Source organism: Vigna umbellata, chromosome 9 (assembly GCF_029865625.1).
Source record: "Vigna umbellata cultivar VRB3 chromosome 9, Vumbellata_1.0, whole genome shotgun sequence".
NCBI classification, from domain to species: Eukaryota; Viridiplantae; Streptophyta; class Magnoliopsida; order Fabales; family Fabaceae; genus Vigna; species Vigna umbellata.
In genome coordinates, this window is record NC_142173.1 from 13,090,059 (window position 1) to 13,103,147 (window position 13,089).

Below are 13,089 nucleotides of genomic sequence, written 5' to 3' on the forward strand. Positions count from 1 at the left end.
GCTCTGTCCTCTTCCTTGGTTAATTATTTATGACTGCCTTTTAGGCCTTGCTTTTTACGTAGACATTGAAAAGAAACAGACTCCAGAAAATCTGACCTACATGATATCTGAAACTATAGAAGGGAACTGCTGTTTCCCTCCATTTCCAGTGACTGCTTGATGAAGAAATTATGAAAGTGTTTCATTCTATCTTTAAATAAATTATTCAGATAATGGGCTACTTTCTAGTTACAAGTCTGTAGAGGCTCCCCTTGTGAAATTGTGATGTTTTACTTTGTTTTTCTTTTTATCTTTTCCACTTTCAAAAGCCAAATTCTGTTCTGACATAAAGGAGCAAGGACACTTCATTTAGCACTGGATTCTGATCTGAATGCTGCATTTTCTTTTTCATTTATGTAAGAAAAATGATGTTTTTAGAATCATAGTAAACTTATGATGTTATCATCATGATTATAATTATTGTTGTTGTTTAGGACGACATCTTGATGACACGAGGGTGGCATACATTGGCAATGATTTCAGGAGAAAGTTGAAATGGCAAACAGTTCATGCAGGCATTCCAAGTGGGAGATTTGGGCACACATGTGTGGAAATGGGTGACTTTCTTGTACTCTTTGGAGGAATCAATGACCGTGGCAACCGTCAAAACGACACATGGTTGGGGCAAGTTGTGTTGAATGAAAACAAAGGCATAGGATTTTCATGGAAAATGCTTGAAGTGGGAAATGTTGCACCACCTCCAAGAGGAGCACATGGTGCATGTTCCATTGATGAAAAGAGAATGGTAATCCATGGGGGCATTGGGCTTAATGGCCTCCGTTTGGGGGACACATGGGTGCTGGAGCTGTCAGATAGTCCCTGCCATGGCACTTGGCATGAGATTGTGTCATACCCTTCACCTCCACCACGCTCAGGACACACCTTGACATGCATTGGCAAAAGCAGAACAATACTATTTGGAGGCAGAGGCTTGGGTTATGAGGTGCTTGATGATGTTTGGTTATTGGATACATATCAAGGTTATTTCAAATGGGTTCAGATAGTTTATGATTTGCAAAGCATAACAGATGGTGTTTCTCTCCCTAGAGTTGGTCACACAGCAACATTAGTTTTGGGGGGAAGGTTGCTAATTTATGGAGGAGAAGATTCATATAGACACAGAAAAGATGATTTTTGGGTGTTGGATATCAGTGCAATTCCTTACCCTAACATCACTCTGCAGCATCCAACCACAGTGAGCTCCAAGAAAGAGTCAATGACAAGAAGAATGTGGAAAAGGTGGAAATCAAGTGGTTTTGAGGCAAAAGCAAGATCATTCCACCGTGCTTGTGCAGACAGATCAGGGCGTTATCTGTATGTATTTGGTGGAATGGTGGATGGTTTTCTTCAGCCTGGTGAGCCTTCTGCATTAAGGTTTGATGCTGAGCTTTTTCTTGTGGAGCTTGTGCTGCAGCTCTAGTACTAGTTATAGTCAATGCCTCCTCTTTCTTGAGACCAAGACCATTCTGTAATGTGCACTGTCTTCCAACTGCATAGCTTATCATGTCACAGTCACTGTAGTGTCTTGTGTTTGGCTCTTGTAAAGGATATAGCAGTTGCATCATGTATTGGGTCAGCTAGTGTCAATATCTTTTAGGAACTGTCACTGCATAATTACAAAGCAATGAATGGTATGATTGTGAAGATTACCAAAATGTTTGCATTGTTCATTGTCAATTTAAAAAAAGTATTTTTACTATATTTTCAGTTTTTGGAGGAGAAATAATATGGGCAAATTCTATAAGCCATCAATACAGAAAATTCGTATATATATATATATATATAATATATATATATATATATATATATATATATATATAATAAATACCCCAGAGTAAATATCTTATACTAATTTGTGGATGGGAAAAAAGAAATAGTTGGAAGAGAAGATCTCGTTAAATTTTGTTTGAGATAGATAAGTCACTATCATTATATATTTTGAACCTATAATATGGAAAAAATGAAACATGCTTTATGTCAAAAGACCGGCAAGGAACAAATAAACATAATATATACATGTGTCATATACAAAATTAATAGATGAATTATTTTTCAATATAAATTCAAAGGGACTTCATCATCAATTTTATTTTTACTTATTGTTTTGTTTGGTACAAAATATTTTTTTTATTATTGGTTTTGAAATTGTTCCAACTTTATATATTCAAAAGAAAATAAAAATTGTATTATATATTGTAAAAATAAACTGATTAAGAAATTATATTTGTAAAGAAAAGTGTATATTCACTCAATTAAAGCTAGTCAACTTAAGTAATTAAATATCTGTAAGAATGTAAAAGTTTTATGAAGAAAATCTTTAGTTTCTATAAACAATATTTAGTAGCAAAATTTATTATAAATAATTAGAAAATAAAATCTAAGATAAATTGTAATGATTTAATTAATTATTATAATCTGTCAGACATAAAACTATATATATATATATATATATATATATATATAGCAAAAGAGGAATCACCTAAAAACTTGAACATTTTTGGCATAGTAATATCTTAGCCTTCTTTTAAAACTAGATTATGTTCATAATTACTTGAAGTATTAAACCTGAAAAACAAAGTTAAGCATGTAAATAAGTATGAAATTGTAATGGTTCGAGTAGATCAACTTCAAGAGAATGAACTCTTCCATGTTTGGAAGATTTGAAAACAAAATCTTCAATAATAAGCCTATACGAATTACAATTGGTATAAACTAAATTCATCTGTCAATATTTACTTGAATACAAAAGCAAAAAATATATAGGATGGAAGAATACAAAAGCCGAGTGGTAAAAAATTGATTACAACAGTCAATGTGAAATTAAGTTACAGTCATTCTCAGAATTACAACAACGATGAGTATTGTATTGACAAAGAATGTGCTATGTTTTGGCCTCTTTGCCTCTGCTATTGGAGAAAGACGCTACTGAAAGATTCCACAGCAATTGCTCAGTCATTGAGTTTTAATTTTGTTCTCCACATCTCGCCAATAACCTTTTTGGGTGATGGATCATCAGGTCCCTTGTCTCGCTGTCCTGAAGTGAAGTACAACCATCCATTCCAAAATCCAACTAGAGTGGTTTTCACTCGGAATGGTAATTTTCCAATCACTGACCACTTCTGAGAATTTATAACAGCAGAAATAAACAATCAGCTACAAAAAAATAGCATGATGCCCCTACTTGCTACAGTATGTCACCATGTGTCAGTTATACATATGAAACTACATGTGTGGACTCGTCTTATCATATATATACACTTTACAATCTTATTTCATCAACTCCCAATATTAAAGCTATAGAAAATCAACAGGGGCCGAGGATGGGAACTTGGAATTAATACATGGGAAGCTAAGATACGAGGTTTAGCTTAATACCAAATCACAATAACTCAAAGGCAAATGGAAGACAGCCCAAAAATTTTGTTGTCAAATACCAATTTCCCAGCTAAAGTGAATAGAGGGTAACAAGGAAATTACAAAAATGGAGTACACCCTCCATCCCTTTTCAGAAGATCTTTTCAAATAATTCACATCATTAAAGAAAACTAGTTAACATAGTAGATAAGAGCTAATTTTGACAATAATTTGTTTAGTTGTTTCAAAATGATGCTTATTGTACATAAAAGTCAGAATAGTTTAGATGTAAGGCTTGAGTATTCTGGCTACTATTCTTGAATCAGAAAGAAACTTATGTTGTTAGTTTCTAACATTAACTATTTTAACTTCTTCCTAAAAGAAGTCAATAAATTAAGGGTATTTTAAGAAAAAAAAAAAATGAATGTATCAAATAATTACAAAGGGGACTTATAAAAAGAGAAAAATAACATTTTGAAAAGGGTTTTTCAAAAATAGTACCGGAGAGTGTTTATTAGTATTCTCACATTATTAGCATTCTCACGTGTAATTGAGTAATATGTGTATTATAATGTAAATTCAGCCGATTGAATATGAAGATATATGCAAAAGTGGAGACCCATTTTCTCAGTGCTTTGAAAAAGAGAAGTCATTACCAAAGTATTCAAATTAAACTGGACTACTTCTCCGTTTAAAACCATCTTCTTAGTTACAGGGTGCTTCTCTGTTGTGCCTCCAGTAATGACAATGGAGTTATTTACAACCGCCCAAGCAAATTCAATATGTGAATTTGGTTTTAGCATTCCAGGCAACGTTTTCCACTTCATCTCATCATCCAGCATGTAAACATCAGTATAGACCACCTGACATGAAAATGAACAGTGAGACACAGAGTGTGTCAAACCATGGGATAGCATTGTAGATGATCACAATTTAGCATCAAATAGGTGACAACTGAAAAGGAGATAAGGAGATGAAACACACACACACACACAAAAACTCTGGCTCAGACAACTGATATCCAGGATACCAAAGTAGTCCTTCATTTGAGCAAATAAAACACGAATAATAACAATTGAATCCATTGCATACCTCTGGTCTGCGTGAACACTTAAAAATAGGTGACCCGGGTTTGGCCATAAAATCACCTTCTTGACCACCGAGAACATAAAGACGATCATCAACCACAACACAAGCCCTAAAAGAAGATATTATTAAGTAATAAATTCCAGGTAACATAAACACACAGGAAAATGCATTTCAATAAACCAAGATTATATTGTTTGGAATACTAAACACCATAGAGAAACTGCACCATATTCCATTCTTTTCAACGCAACAAAGTTTACATCACTTAGCAGCATAAAGGTTAAATGAATCAAAAAGGGATAAGAGAACATATTGAACACGTTAATGTCAGAAAGTACAAGAAAACAAAATAAACTCCCATGTTGTTTTGTCGCTCCGATCAAAAGGACACCAAATGAGGAGTATAAAATCCCATTGAGAAGTCCAAATGAAGGGAGGATAAGAAAAGGCAGCAATGAAGTTTTTCCAATCTCAAAAAGGTTACCCAAGAGACCAAAATGATTCAAGATTACCAAGATGTGACTTTCCTATCAATTCAAAATAAACAAGTAATTATTTAGAAAAACATGTAGATAACAATAGTAGTAAAACACACTGATTTGAGAAAAAAAAAATTTATTAATTTCAATTAATATTTTTATGGCTATAACAGAATTCCATACTCAACGTCACAACTATAACTTTTCTACAATATAATAGTACTCTTTCTAGGACTCATTAGCCAAATCAAACAAATTCAGTTCAGTGAGTTCACAAACCTGTGAGGTCCACCACGGGGAATGGGTATCTCAGCCTTCCATTCATTTTCTAAAGCTTTTCCATCCTTCACAGCAAGACTCCAGTGTTCTAATCCAGGCGTATGCCGATTCTCCTTACTGCCACCCATCACGTGAAGCCTACCTCTCCAAAGTTGAGTTGCTGGTGCATACCTGAAAATAATATTGTCATAAGAACCTTCCACCCAAAATCATGATACAAGAAAGAAAAAGCACATGATTATTTTATCAGAGCCAAAAGGAAAGCCAGACTTGGGAAAGCCAACGTAATATTGCCAAAATTACTTTGATTCAGTTCTAAATGTAGTTGATAAATTGTTATTGTTATTTTACTGATAAATTTACCAATATTTTGGGTAACCATGATATTCGTGTTGAAGTACCATTAGCTTTGCCCATGATTAATCGCCATCATAATATATGTAATATAGTAATAAAAATATTACTGTAAATAAAAATAACACAAGCCTATCATCTTAGAAATGTACAAATCCAACACCTTTATCTTCTTTCTCAGTCTACTGCTGTGCTACAGTTTATTCATCTGTTACTTCTTCCACACGTCTCCAACTTAATTAGTTGGAAAAAAAAAATTGATGAAACTTTCGCACACCTCTGCACCTGCACATCCTGGTTCTCTATAAACTCTTGACTGTGACGAAAATTTGTGCATCATCCAAAAGCAATACAGGCACAGAGGACAGCCGGAAACCAGGAAACCAAGAAAGAAGGTGGGAAAAAGTGAGTTTGACCAGATCCTTCCCCTTTCCTCTGAATCTGTTGTTTATGTTTCATTAGAGTCACCTCTCCAAAGTATTATTGTCCACTTGGCGTTTAGTGGTTCCGTCACCATTCTATGCCCGAAGAAGTACGCCAATGTGTTAAGGACATAAGGTGTTTATAAACTATCACTAATCTCAACTGGTAAGACATATCAAAACTCTTAGTATATTGGAAAGAATATAAACTAATTGATTAAACTTGCAAAAAATTACCATTATTTGAGAAAAAAAAAATATACATAATGACAACCCAACCCCATGTAACTAATCAGGACAACCCAACCCCATGTAATAAGGTTCCCACTGTGTGCAGGATCCAGAAAAGTTGTGAATGATTGTCAATAACAACATCTAAGGGAGGCCAAGATCTACTACTAGTATTTTGTTCCACCACCCGAGCAAGACAAAGAACAAAAGGGGGAAAATAACGAAATTCATTCAGCAGCAACTTAATTGCAAAGGGAAAGATTAATTTGAAGCATGACACAAACCTAGGTACCGGCAAAGGAGGTAGGTCCTGCCATTTCCTGGTTTCAGAGTCGAGCACAAACGTACGAGCAGTGGGACCTCTGCACTGCGGGCCATACTGTCCAGTAACGACATAAATGTATCTACCATCGGTCACCATTCCCAAATGCGAATGCGCCATCTCTTTCGGCATGTCGAATCTCCCTCCCCAAGTATTATCACTAAAATTGTACACATCAACGTGAGAATGCACCTGAAACCAAACAAAGAGACGAACCGCAATCATTAGAATAGTAACGAAGACAGCAGTTGAGATTAAAAGCGAAAGGAGAGCAGTCGGTTACATAATCGATGGTGCCGTAACCGGCGAAGACGAAAAGGAGATCGCGAATCTGAATGGCGGCTCCGTCAAGGCGAGGAACGGGACACGGAGCCATCTTCTCCCAGTGGAGGTTGGGCGCATCCAAATCGGCGTAAGCGGCGGCGAGGAACCTTCCAGAAGCCGTGACATTTTTGTGATTTTTCTTGTCAGGGACGACGAATGTGGAGGGTTTGGAAGTGAGAAGCGTGGAAGAGGTAGAGGCCCATAGAAAATCGGCGACGAGAGCAAAACCCAATAGGCCCACGCAGATCACCACCAACTTCGCCGAACCCAACTTCACCGACGCTCGAACCATAGCAATCTATCAAATCAACTCCACTTCACAAAACCAAACTTCTTCTCCACACACACCATTTCCACTCTCCCTCTCACACGCGCCTCTTTCTTTACTCTCCCGTTTTATACTATTTTCTCTCATTTTTCTAATTTTTTTCATTTTTTTTTACAACTTTATTATGGAAGAAATATTTTTTTATTTTTTTATTTACTAATACCAAGTTAGTACGGTTTGAATCAAATCTGTGGTCGTGTTGTAGTTATTCCATCTTACCTTTTACAATATTATATTACAATGAATAGTTTTGTTTTTGTACATTTGCGCGTATAGTATTTGAATAATTTATTCATGACTATTAACAGATTCTTTTATTAAGAAATAAATTAGAATAAAACATGAAAATAAAGGGTTGTTTAATCTTGTATAAGAGAAAAATTAGAAATAAAACATGGATGTTATATCATTGGTGAAAAAAATTCGAAACTTGAAGAAAAACAGAAAAAAAAAATGTTACATTAATATCGTAAAAAAAAGGAAAAAGAAAACATAATATCAAATGAACTTAAAAGATTTTTCTATATGAAAGTTTGATTATAGAATAAATCGGTATTTATTTCTGAAGACGAAATGAAGTAATATTATTATGATTATGCAGAAGAACTGAGTTGTTTCCCTGGCCATCTCCACCATGAGAAGGTGCTTGCAAGCTTCCCTCACATGCATCATTTGGACTTGCAGTTGAAGTTGAGGCAACATTCTTGCCACCTCCAAAACCACTCTCACCATACATTGGATTTCTACCGTTACCTATGCATCCACCTCTCAATGCTACTTGCTGGTGTAGCTGTTCTTGAGGATTAGCAAATTGCAATGCCATATTTAGAGGGGAAATTCTTGGTTGTTCATCAATTGCTGCAACCTGAGGGTGTTGCATGCAGTATTCTGGTTGCATCCTCATTTGCTGCAGGTGCCAAAATCAGGTAATCAAACAAAGGCTAGTTATTAAGAGCGCGTCATAAGGGAAATTTATCATACTGGTGTAAATTTTTTACCTGTAGAGGCATCACTTGTGATTGTGAATGTTGCCAATCAGCAAGTGCAGCTAAATACATTAAATTCTTTTGAAGTTGCTCTTGGTACCTAAGACATTCAACCATCCACAGCCAAACAATGTCAAAAACTATATATAGAAAAGCACTCAAAACTTCAGCAGAAACTGTCCTGTTTTCATGTTACAAGAAGCTTGAATTAACACACCAAGAGGGTTAAATCCAACGAACAATACAAATACTAAGATCAGCAATGTCTCACAACAGGTAATTCTTTAAAACAATATAGGATGAACTAAAATCATAGTAAGAGGTCGATCACTTACTGGGCACAGTTATCAAATTTCCTGAGTTTCATGTTTTCAAATATTGCCATAATCAGCCTCTTGTTCTCATCAAGATACTGCATCATGTGACATAACATGCCATTAAAATTAAACGCGATGATGCTATGAAGCCGAAAATATAAGACAATTATCCAAAAATAGGCCTAAAAAAGAAATAAAAAATGAACAATGGCATCTGTTAACATTTGATATACATAGTTAAAACATCAAAAAGAGTGGCATACCCATTGAATATCATTGGTGGTTACTGTTCTGGGAACCCGCAGATTCGGTTGTGACTGGTTCATGTTTCTGCTCATTGACATACTTTTTCTTTTCAATTTCTAGTTTGAATTTTCAATAAAATCAATAATCAAATCTGCATTTGCAATATTACAAGATAAAAAAGAAGTATAATTTTCAAATCCAAAACTCCTAAGTTACAATATTCTTACCATGGATTTTAGAATTTGAATGGTCCTTTTACTGGAAACAAATATAAACAAAGCAGTTACCTGAGATGAAGCAACGAGCAGAAAGAGATATCAAATAGCTAGGATGGAAGAGTAGATTATAAGCCACAGTAACTTGGATTCATTCCTCATAGTACTAGGTAGAGTTTTAATGATGGAAACTTTTTAAAAATAACATCATCACCAACCAAGATTTTCCAAGAATGATCTTAGTGGTGTTTCCCACCAAAAAAAAAATCCTATAAAAAAGGGTGGGAAACTAAATAAATATGGAAATTTTATTAAAAATATATCATGTTAATTTTTAAATCATTAAATGTGTTAATAAATTAATGATTATGATAAATATTTTTAGGAAAACCTTTCACCAACAAACCAAAATTTAGTTATTATAAAACTTAAAATTCTCAATATTATGAAAATATTTTATCTTGTAACATGTATAAACAATTATCAATCACTACCAATAAATATGAATTATTATGTTATATTATATTATCTTATATCATACTATAATGTATTATATTATTTTATATTATCTTTATTATATTATATTGTAACCTATATTTAATTTACACCTTACTCTTTTTTAATTTGAGCTGTTTTTTAAGTTTAACATCATTTTATTTAGATTTAAATTACAAAACTTTTATAACTTTTTAACTAAAATATATTGTAATTAAATAAATCAGTGAGTCAATCCGTTTAACTTATCAATATGTGATGGACTAAACAAAATTTGAATTTTTTTGACTTCTTAATAAGTGTTTTAGATTAGGTTGATTAATTAAATATTAATGTTAGATTGACTCACTAAGTGATCAATCCATGATGAATCGAACCGAATAACATGTTTTTACAACACTACATATATATATATATATATATATATATATATATATATATATATATATATATATATATATATATATATATATATATATATATATATATATATATATATATATATATATATATATCATGGATTCTAAGGTATCTTAATAATTTTGATTCTCAAAACTAAAAAAAAAATCCAAACCCTTACTGACTTCTCTCATTCCTCTCAACATTTTCTCTTTCATCTCTCTCACTCCAACCTTTTCTCTGTCATTCCTACTTTAGCCCTAATTGAAAAAATAAGAAACACTTGGCATTAAACAATTATATTCACCTTCAGGAGGCAAAGGTTTATTCAAGATCTCTTCAATTTCACCATCTTCACTAACCTCTCTAATTTCGTCATATGCATGTGTTGAATCATCATCTCTAAGAAAAACCTTCCAAGTCAATTACCAATTCCTTCAGATGTCATTATGTTTGTGAAAATTAGATAAAATTATATACGACAAAAATTATAAAATGAAAACTCATTATAAAATCATTTTTTGTAAGAAATTGTTTAACAACGAGGGTTTCTGATTTTTTTCCATGTCAATTACCAATTCCTTTGATGTCATTATGCTTATGAAAATTAGATAAGACAAAAATTATAAAATGAAAACTCATTATAAAACCATTTTTTGTAAGAAATTGTTTAGCAGCGAGTATTTCTCATTTTTTTCAGGTCAATTATCAATTTCTTTATGCCTGTGAAAGTTGCATAAATTAGATAAGACAAAAAATTATAAAATGAAAACTCATTATAAAATCATTTTTTGTAAGATTGTTTAAAAGCTAGTGTTTCTGATTTTTTTCAGTTGGGGCTACCATAGGATGACAGAGAAAATGTTAGAGTGAGAGAGATGAAAGAGAAATGGTTGAGAGGAACGAGGGAGGTGAAGGGTTTGGGTTTTTTTTGTTTTGAGAATGAAAATTATTAAAATACCCTTAATCTTAAAACTTAGAATCCATGATTATATAAGGATATTTTTGTCTACTAAAACCCGTTACACATTACTAAAATGTACCTGCGTTAGCAAACCCTGTATATATATATATCAAAAAAGTTATACATTAACAACTTCCTTGAAATTAAAGAAAGAAGCTAAATAAAGTAAAAAATTAAATAAATCAATTAAGAGCGAGTATATACTTAAGTTATAATGTGTTTAAAGAAAATATCATATTTTAGTTACTTGGGAAATTATGCTCTTTTACTTATATTTGGTTTATTTTAAGAAAATAATATTTAGGGAAACAATTTTTCCAAGAAATAATGTTTTGAAAAATTGTTTTTTCAGGAAGTTTTCATAAAAGGATTGCATGGAGAAAGAGTGGAATACTAACTTTTCCGCTTTAAATTAAAATTGTAGCCATGTTACTTTTATTAAATTATTTAATACAATAACAAACTGATATTTTAATAATATTGGAATATTACCTTTTGACTTTTATTCTGATGTCCAACTTATGATTCTAAAAAAAATTATAAATCATAATTTGTGTTAATGATTCGCATTAATGATTTTGATTTTGTTTTATGTTTAAAGAATTTGTGAGTCTGTATATTATATATAAAAATATAATTTATAAAAGTAAAATACATATAATTTTGTAAATATAAATTTTTTAAAAACGTTACTTTTGAACTCATAAATTATGCACTCTCTTAGTTAAAAAGATGCTATAGTTATGTATTTTTTAAGCTAATTTAAGTTAATTATATTAAAAGTTAATTTTAAGTTTAATTTAATTTTATCAAATTAGTCGTTTGTAAGATTAAGTTATTATTTTATATAAGGTTAAATATGTTTTTAGTCCCTAAACTATCGAACGAATTTGGTTTTAGTCCCTCTTTCAAAGTAACGTACATTTTAGTCCTCCTCTTAAGGAAACTTAAATTTTGGTTCTCCAAAACTAACTAGCGTTAAAAACAAGTTGATGTGGCTAACGTTTGGCCACGTGTGGTCACAGTTTTCCTTCTTAACTTTTGCCACGTGTGTGTGATTGATGCTTGTTACCGCCGCGGGGAAGCCGCCGGAGTTTCCCTTCCTTTTTCAATCTCTACAACGCTCATCAGGAATGATAGAGGCACCATCACGGTCCACTCCAACCAGATTCGTCGGGGGTGGCATATGGAGCCATCGGGGGTGTCGCCAATGTCAGCGTCTCCTTCTTCGATCCGTACCGACCGCCGCATCTCCTCCTCCTCGAACCTAATCCTCTTGTTCCTTTCCTCAATTTCCTTGGTTTCCAGAACTCCAATCTTCCTCTCCAAATCCCTAATCCTAACCTCACCCTCTGCCTTCACCTTTTTTAAAGACGTCAGTTCCTTCTCCAGAGACTCAACCAACGACTCTTCTCCCCTAAATTCTTCCTTAATTCAGAAGCATCTGCCCTCGCCTCCTCCGTCGCAACCATCTCCGATATCAAATCGTGCTGTAGCCTCGCCACATCCGTCTCCAGGTTTGCTGCCCTCACCGCGATAACCTCGGCCGCCTTCGCCGCGTCGCGGCGCGACTGCGCCACCTCTCGCTGCATCTCCTCGATCTTCTCGCTATTCATCGCGTCGTCTCTTCACAAAATGTCGAGCTTCGCCGTCAGCTTCTTGATCTCCTCCTTCCTTGTGGCATTCTCGTTCACCAATTCATCGCGTTCGCGTTGCAACACTTTGATCTTCGTCGTCGATTCCTCACCGTACTGATCATCTATGCCGTCGTTGGCAACACCGTCATCCGCCATGATTGATTCTGCAAAACAAAGAAAAATAGCACGCAGTCAGTTCATCAACTAAGAAAGCAGTAATCAAAATCATTCACCAATTCATCGCCAGGCCGAACGGCGCCTCCGGTGAGTTCCCCTCCTTCCTCCGCCACCACGACAGCTTCTGTCTCCGCCACTGACATCGTCTTTGTCGAGATCGATGATCATCCCAAACCTGTCCCTACTCCTCCCCAAAACACAACCATTTTTCCCAACGCCCCTGTTCCCAAAGATGTTGTCTTCGCCAATTACTTATGCACCTATTTTGGATTTAATAGGTTTTGGAGGATCAGTTGATGCTGCAACAATTTTGGATTTTGTTGATTTGGGTCATGATTTGATTTTTGCTGCTAATAAAGAAGGGAATCCAAAACGAAATTAAGAAGAAATTTTTTGAGTTTCTAGGTTTGATTTGGGGTTTTTTTGGGTTGC

General features: G+C 34.0%; 3 protein-coding genes and 1 pseudogene across 3 annotated transcripts; 1 reads left to right on the plus strand and 3 right to left on the minus strand.

Moving 5' to 3' along the window:
- The first annotated feature begins 449 nt into the window (after window positions 1-449).
- Window positions 450-1,740, plus strand: LOC124845053 (F-box/kelch-repeat protein At1g51550-like). The gene has a single exon (XM_088098392.1). The coding sequence runs from the start codon at window positions 593-595 to the stop codon at window positions 1,457-1,459; it is 867 nt and encodes a 288-aa protein (XP_087954518.1). The 5' UTR covers window positions 450-592; the 3' UTR covers window positions 1,460-1,740.
- Window positions 1,741-2,713: 973 nt separating this feature from the next.
- LOC148192623 (kelch repeat-containing protein At3g27220-like) lies at window positions 2,714-7,283 on the minus strand. The gene is made up of 6 exons (XM_088097978.1): window positions 6,853-7,283; window positions 6,532-6,761; window positions 5,241-5,411; window positions 4,486-4,591; window positions 4,050-4,256; window positions 2,714-3,158 (listed from the first exon to the last, which is right to left on the minus strand). The coding sequence occupies exons 1-6, from the start codon at window positions 7,183-7,185 to the stop codon at window positions 2,988-2,990; spliced, it is 1,218 nt and encodes a 405-aa protein (XP_087954104.1). The 5' UTR covers window positions 7,186-7,283; the 3' UTR covers window positions 2,714-2,987.
- Window positions 7,284-7,777: 494 nt separating this feature from the next.
- LOC124820484 (GRF1-interacting factor 3-like) lies at window positions 7,778-8,862 on the minus strand. Its single transcript, XM_088099247.1, has 4 exons — window positions 8,788-8,862; window positions 8,543-8,619; window positions 8,220-8,307; window positions 7,778-8,128 (listed from the first exon to the last, which is right to left on the minus strand). Exons 1-4 carry the CDS (start codon window positions 8,860-8,862, stop codon window positions 7,778-7,780), a joined length of 591 nt encoding a protein of 196 aa, XP_087955373.1.
- A 1,151-nt stretch (window positions 8,863-10,013) lies between these two features.
- On the minus strand, window positions 10,014-12,651 carry LOC148192624 (peroxisomal and mitochondrial division factor 2-like; annotated as a pseudogene).
- Between the last annotated feature and the right edge of the window lie 438 nt (window positions 12,652-13,089).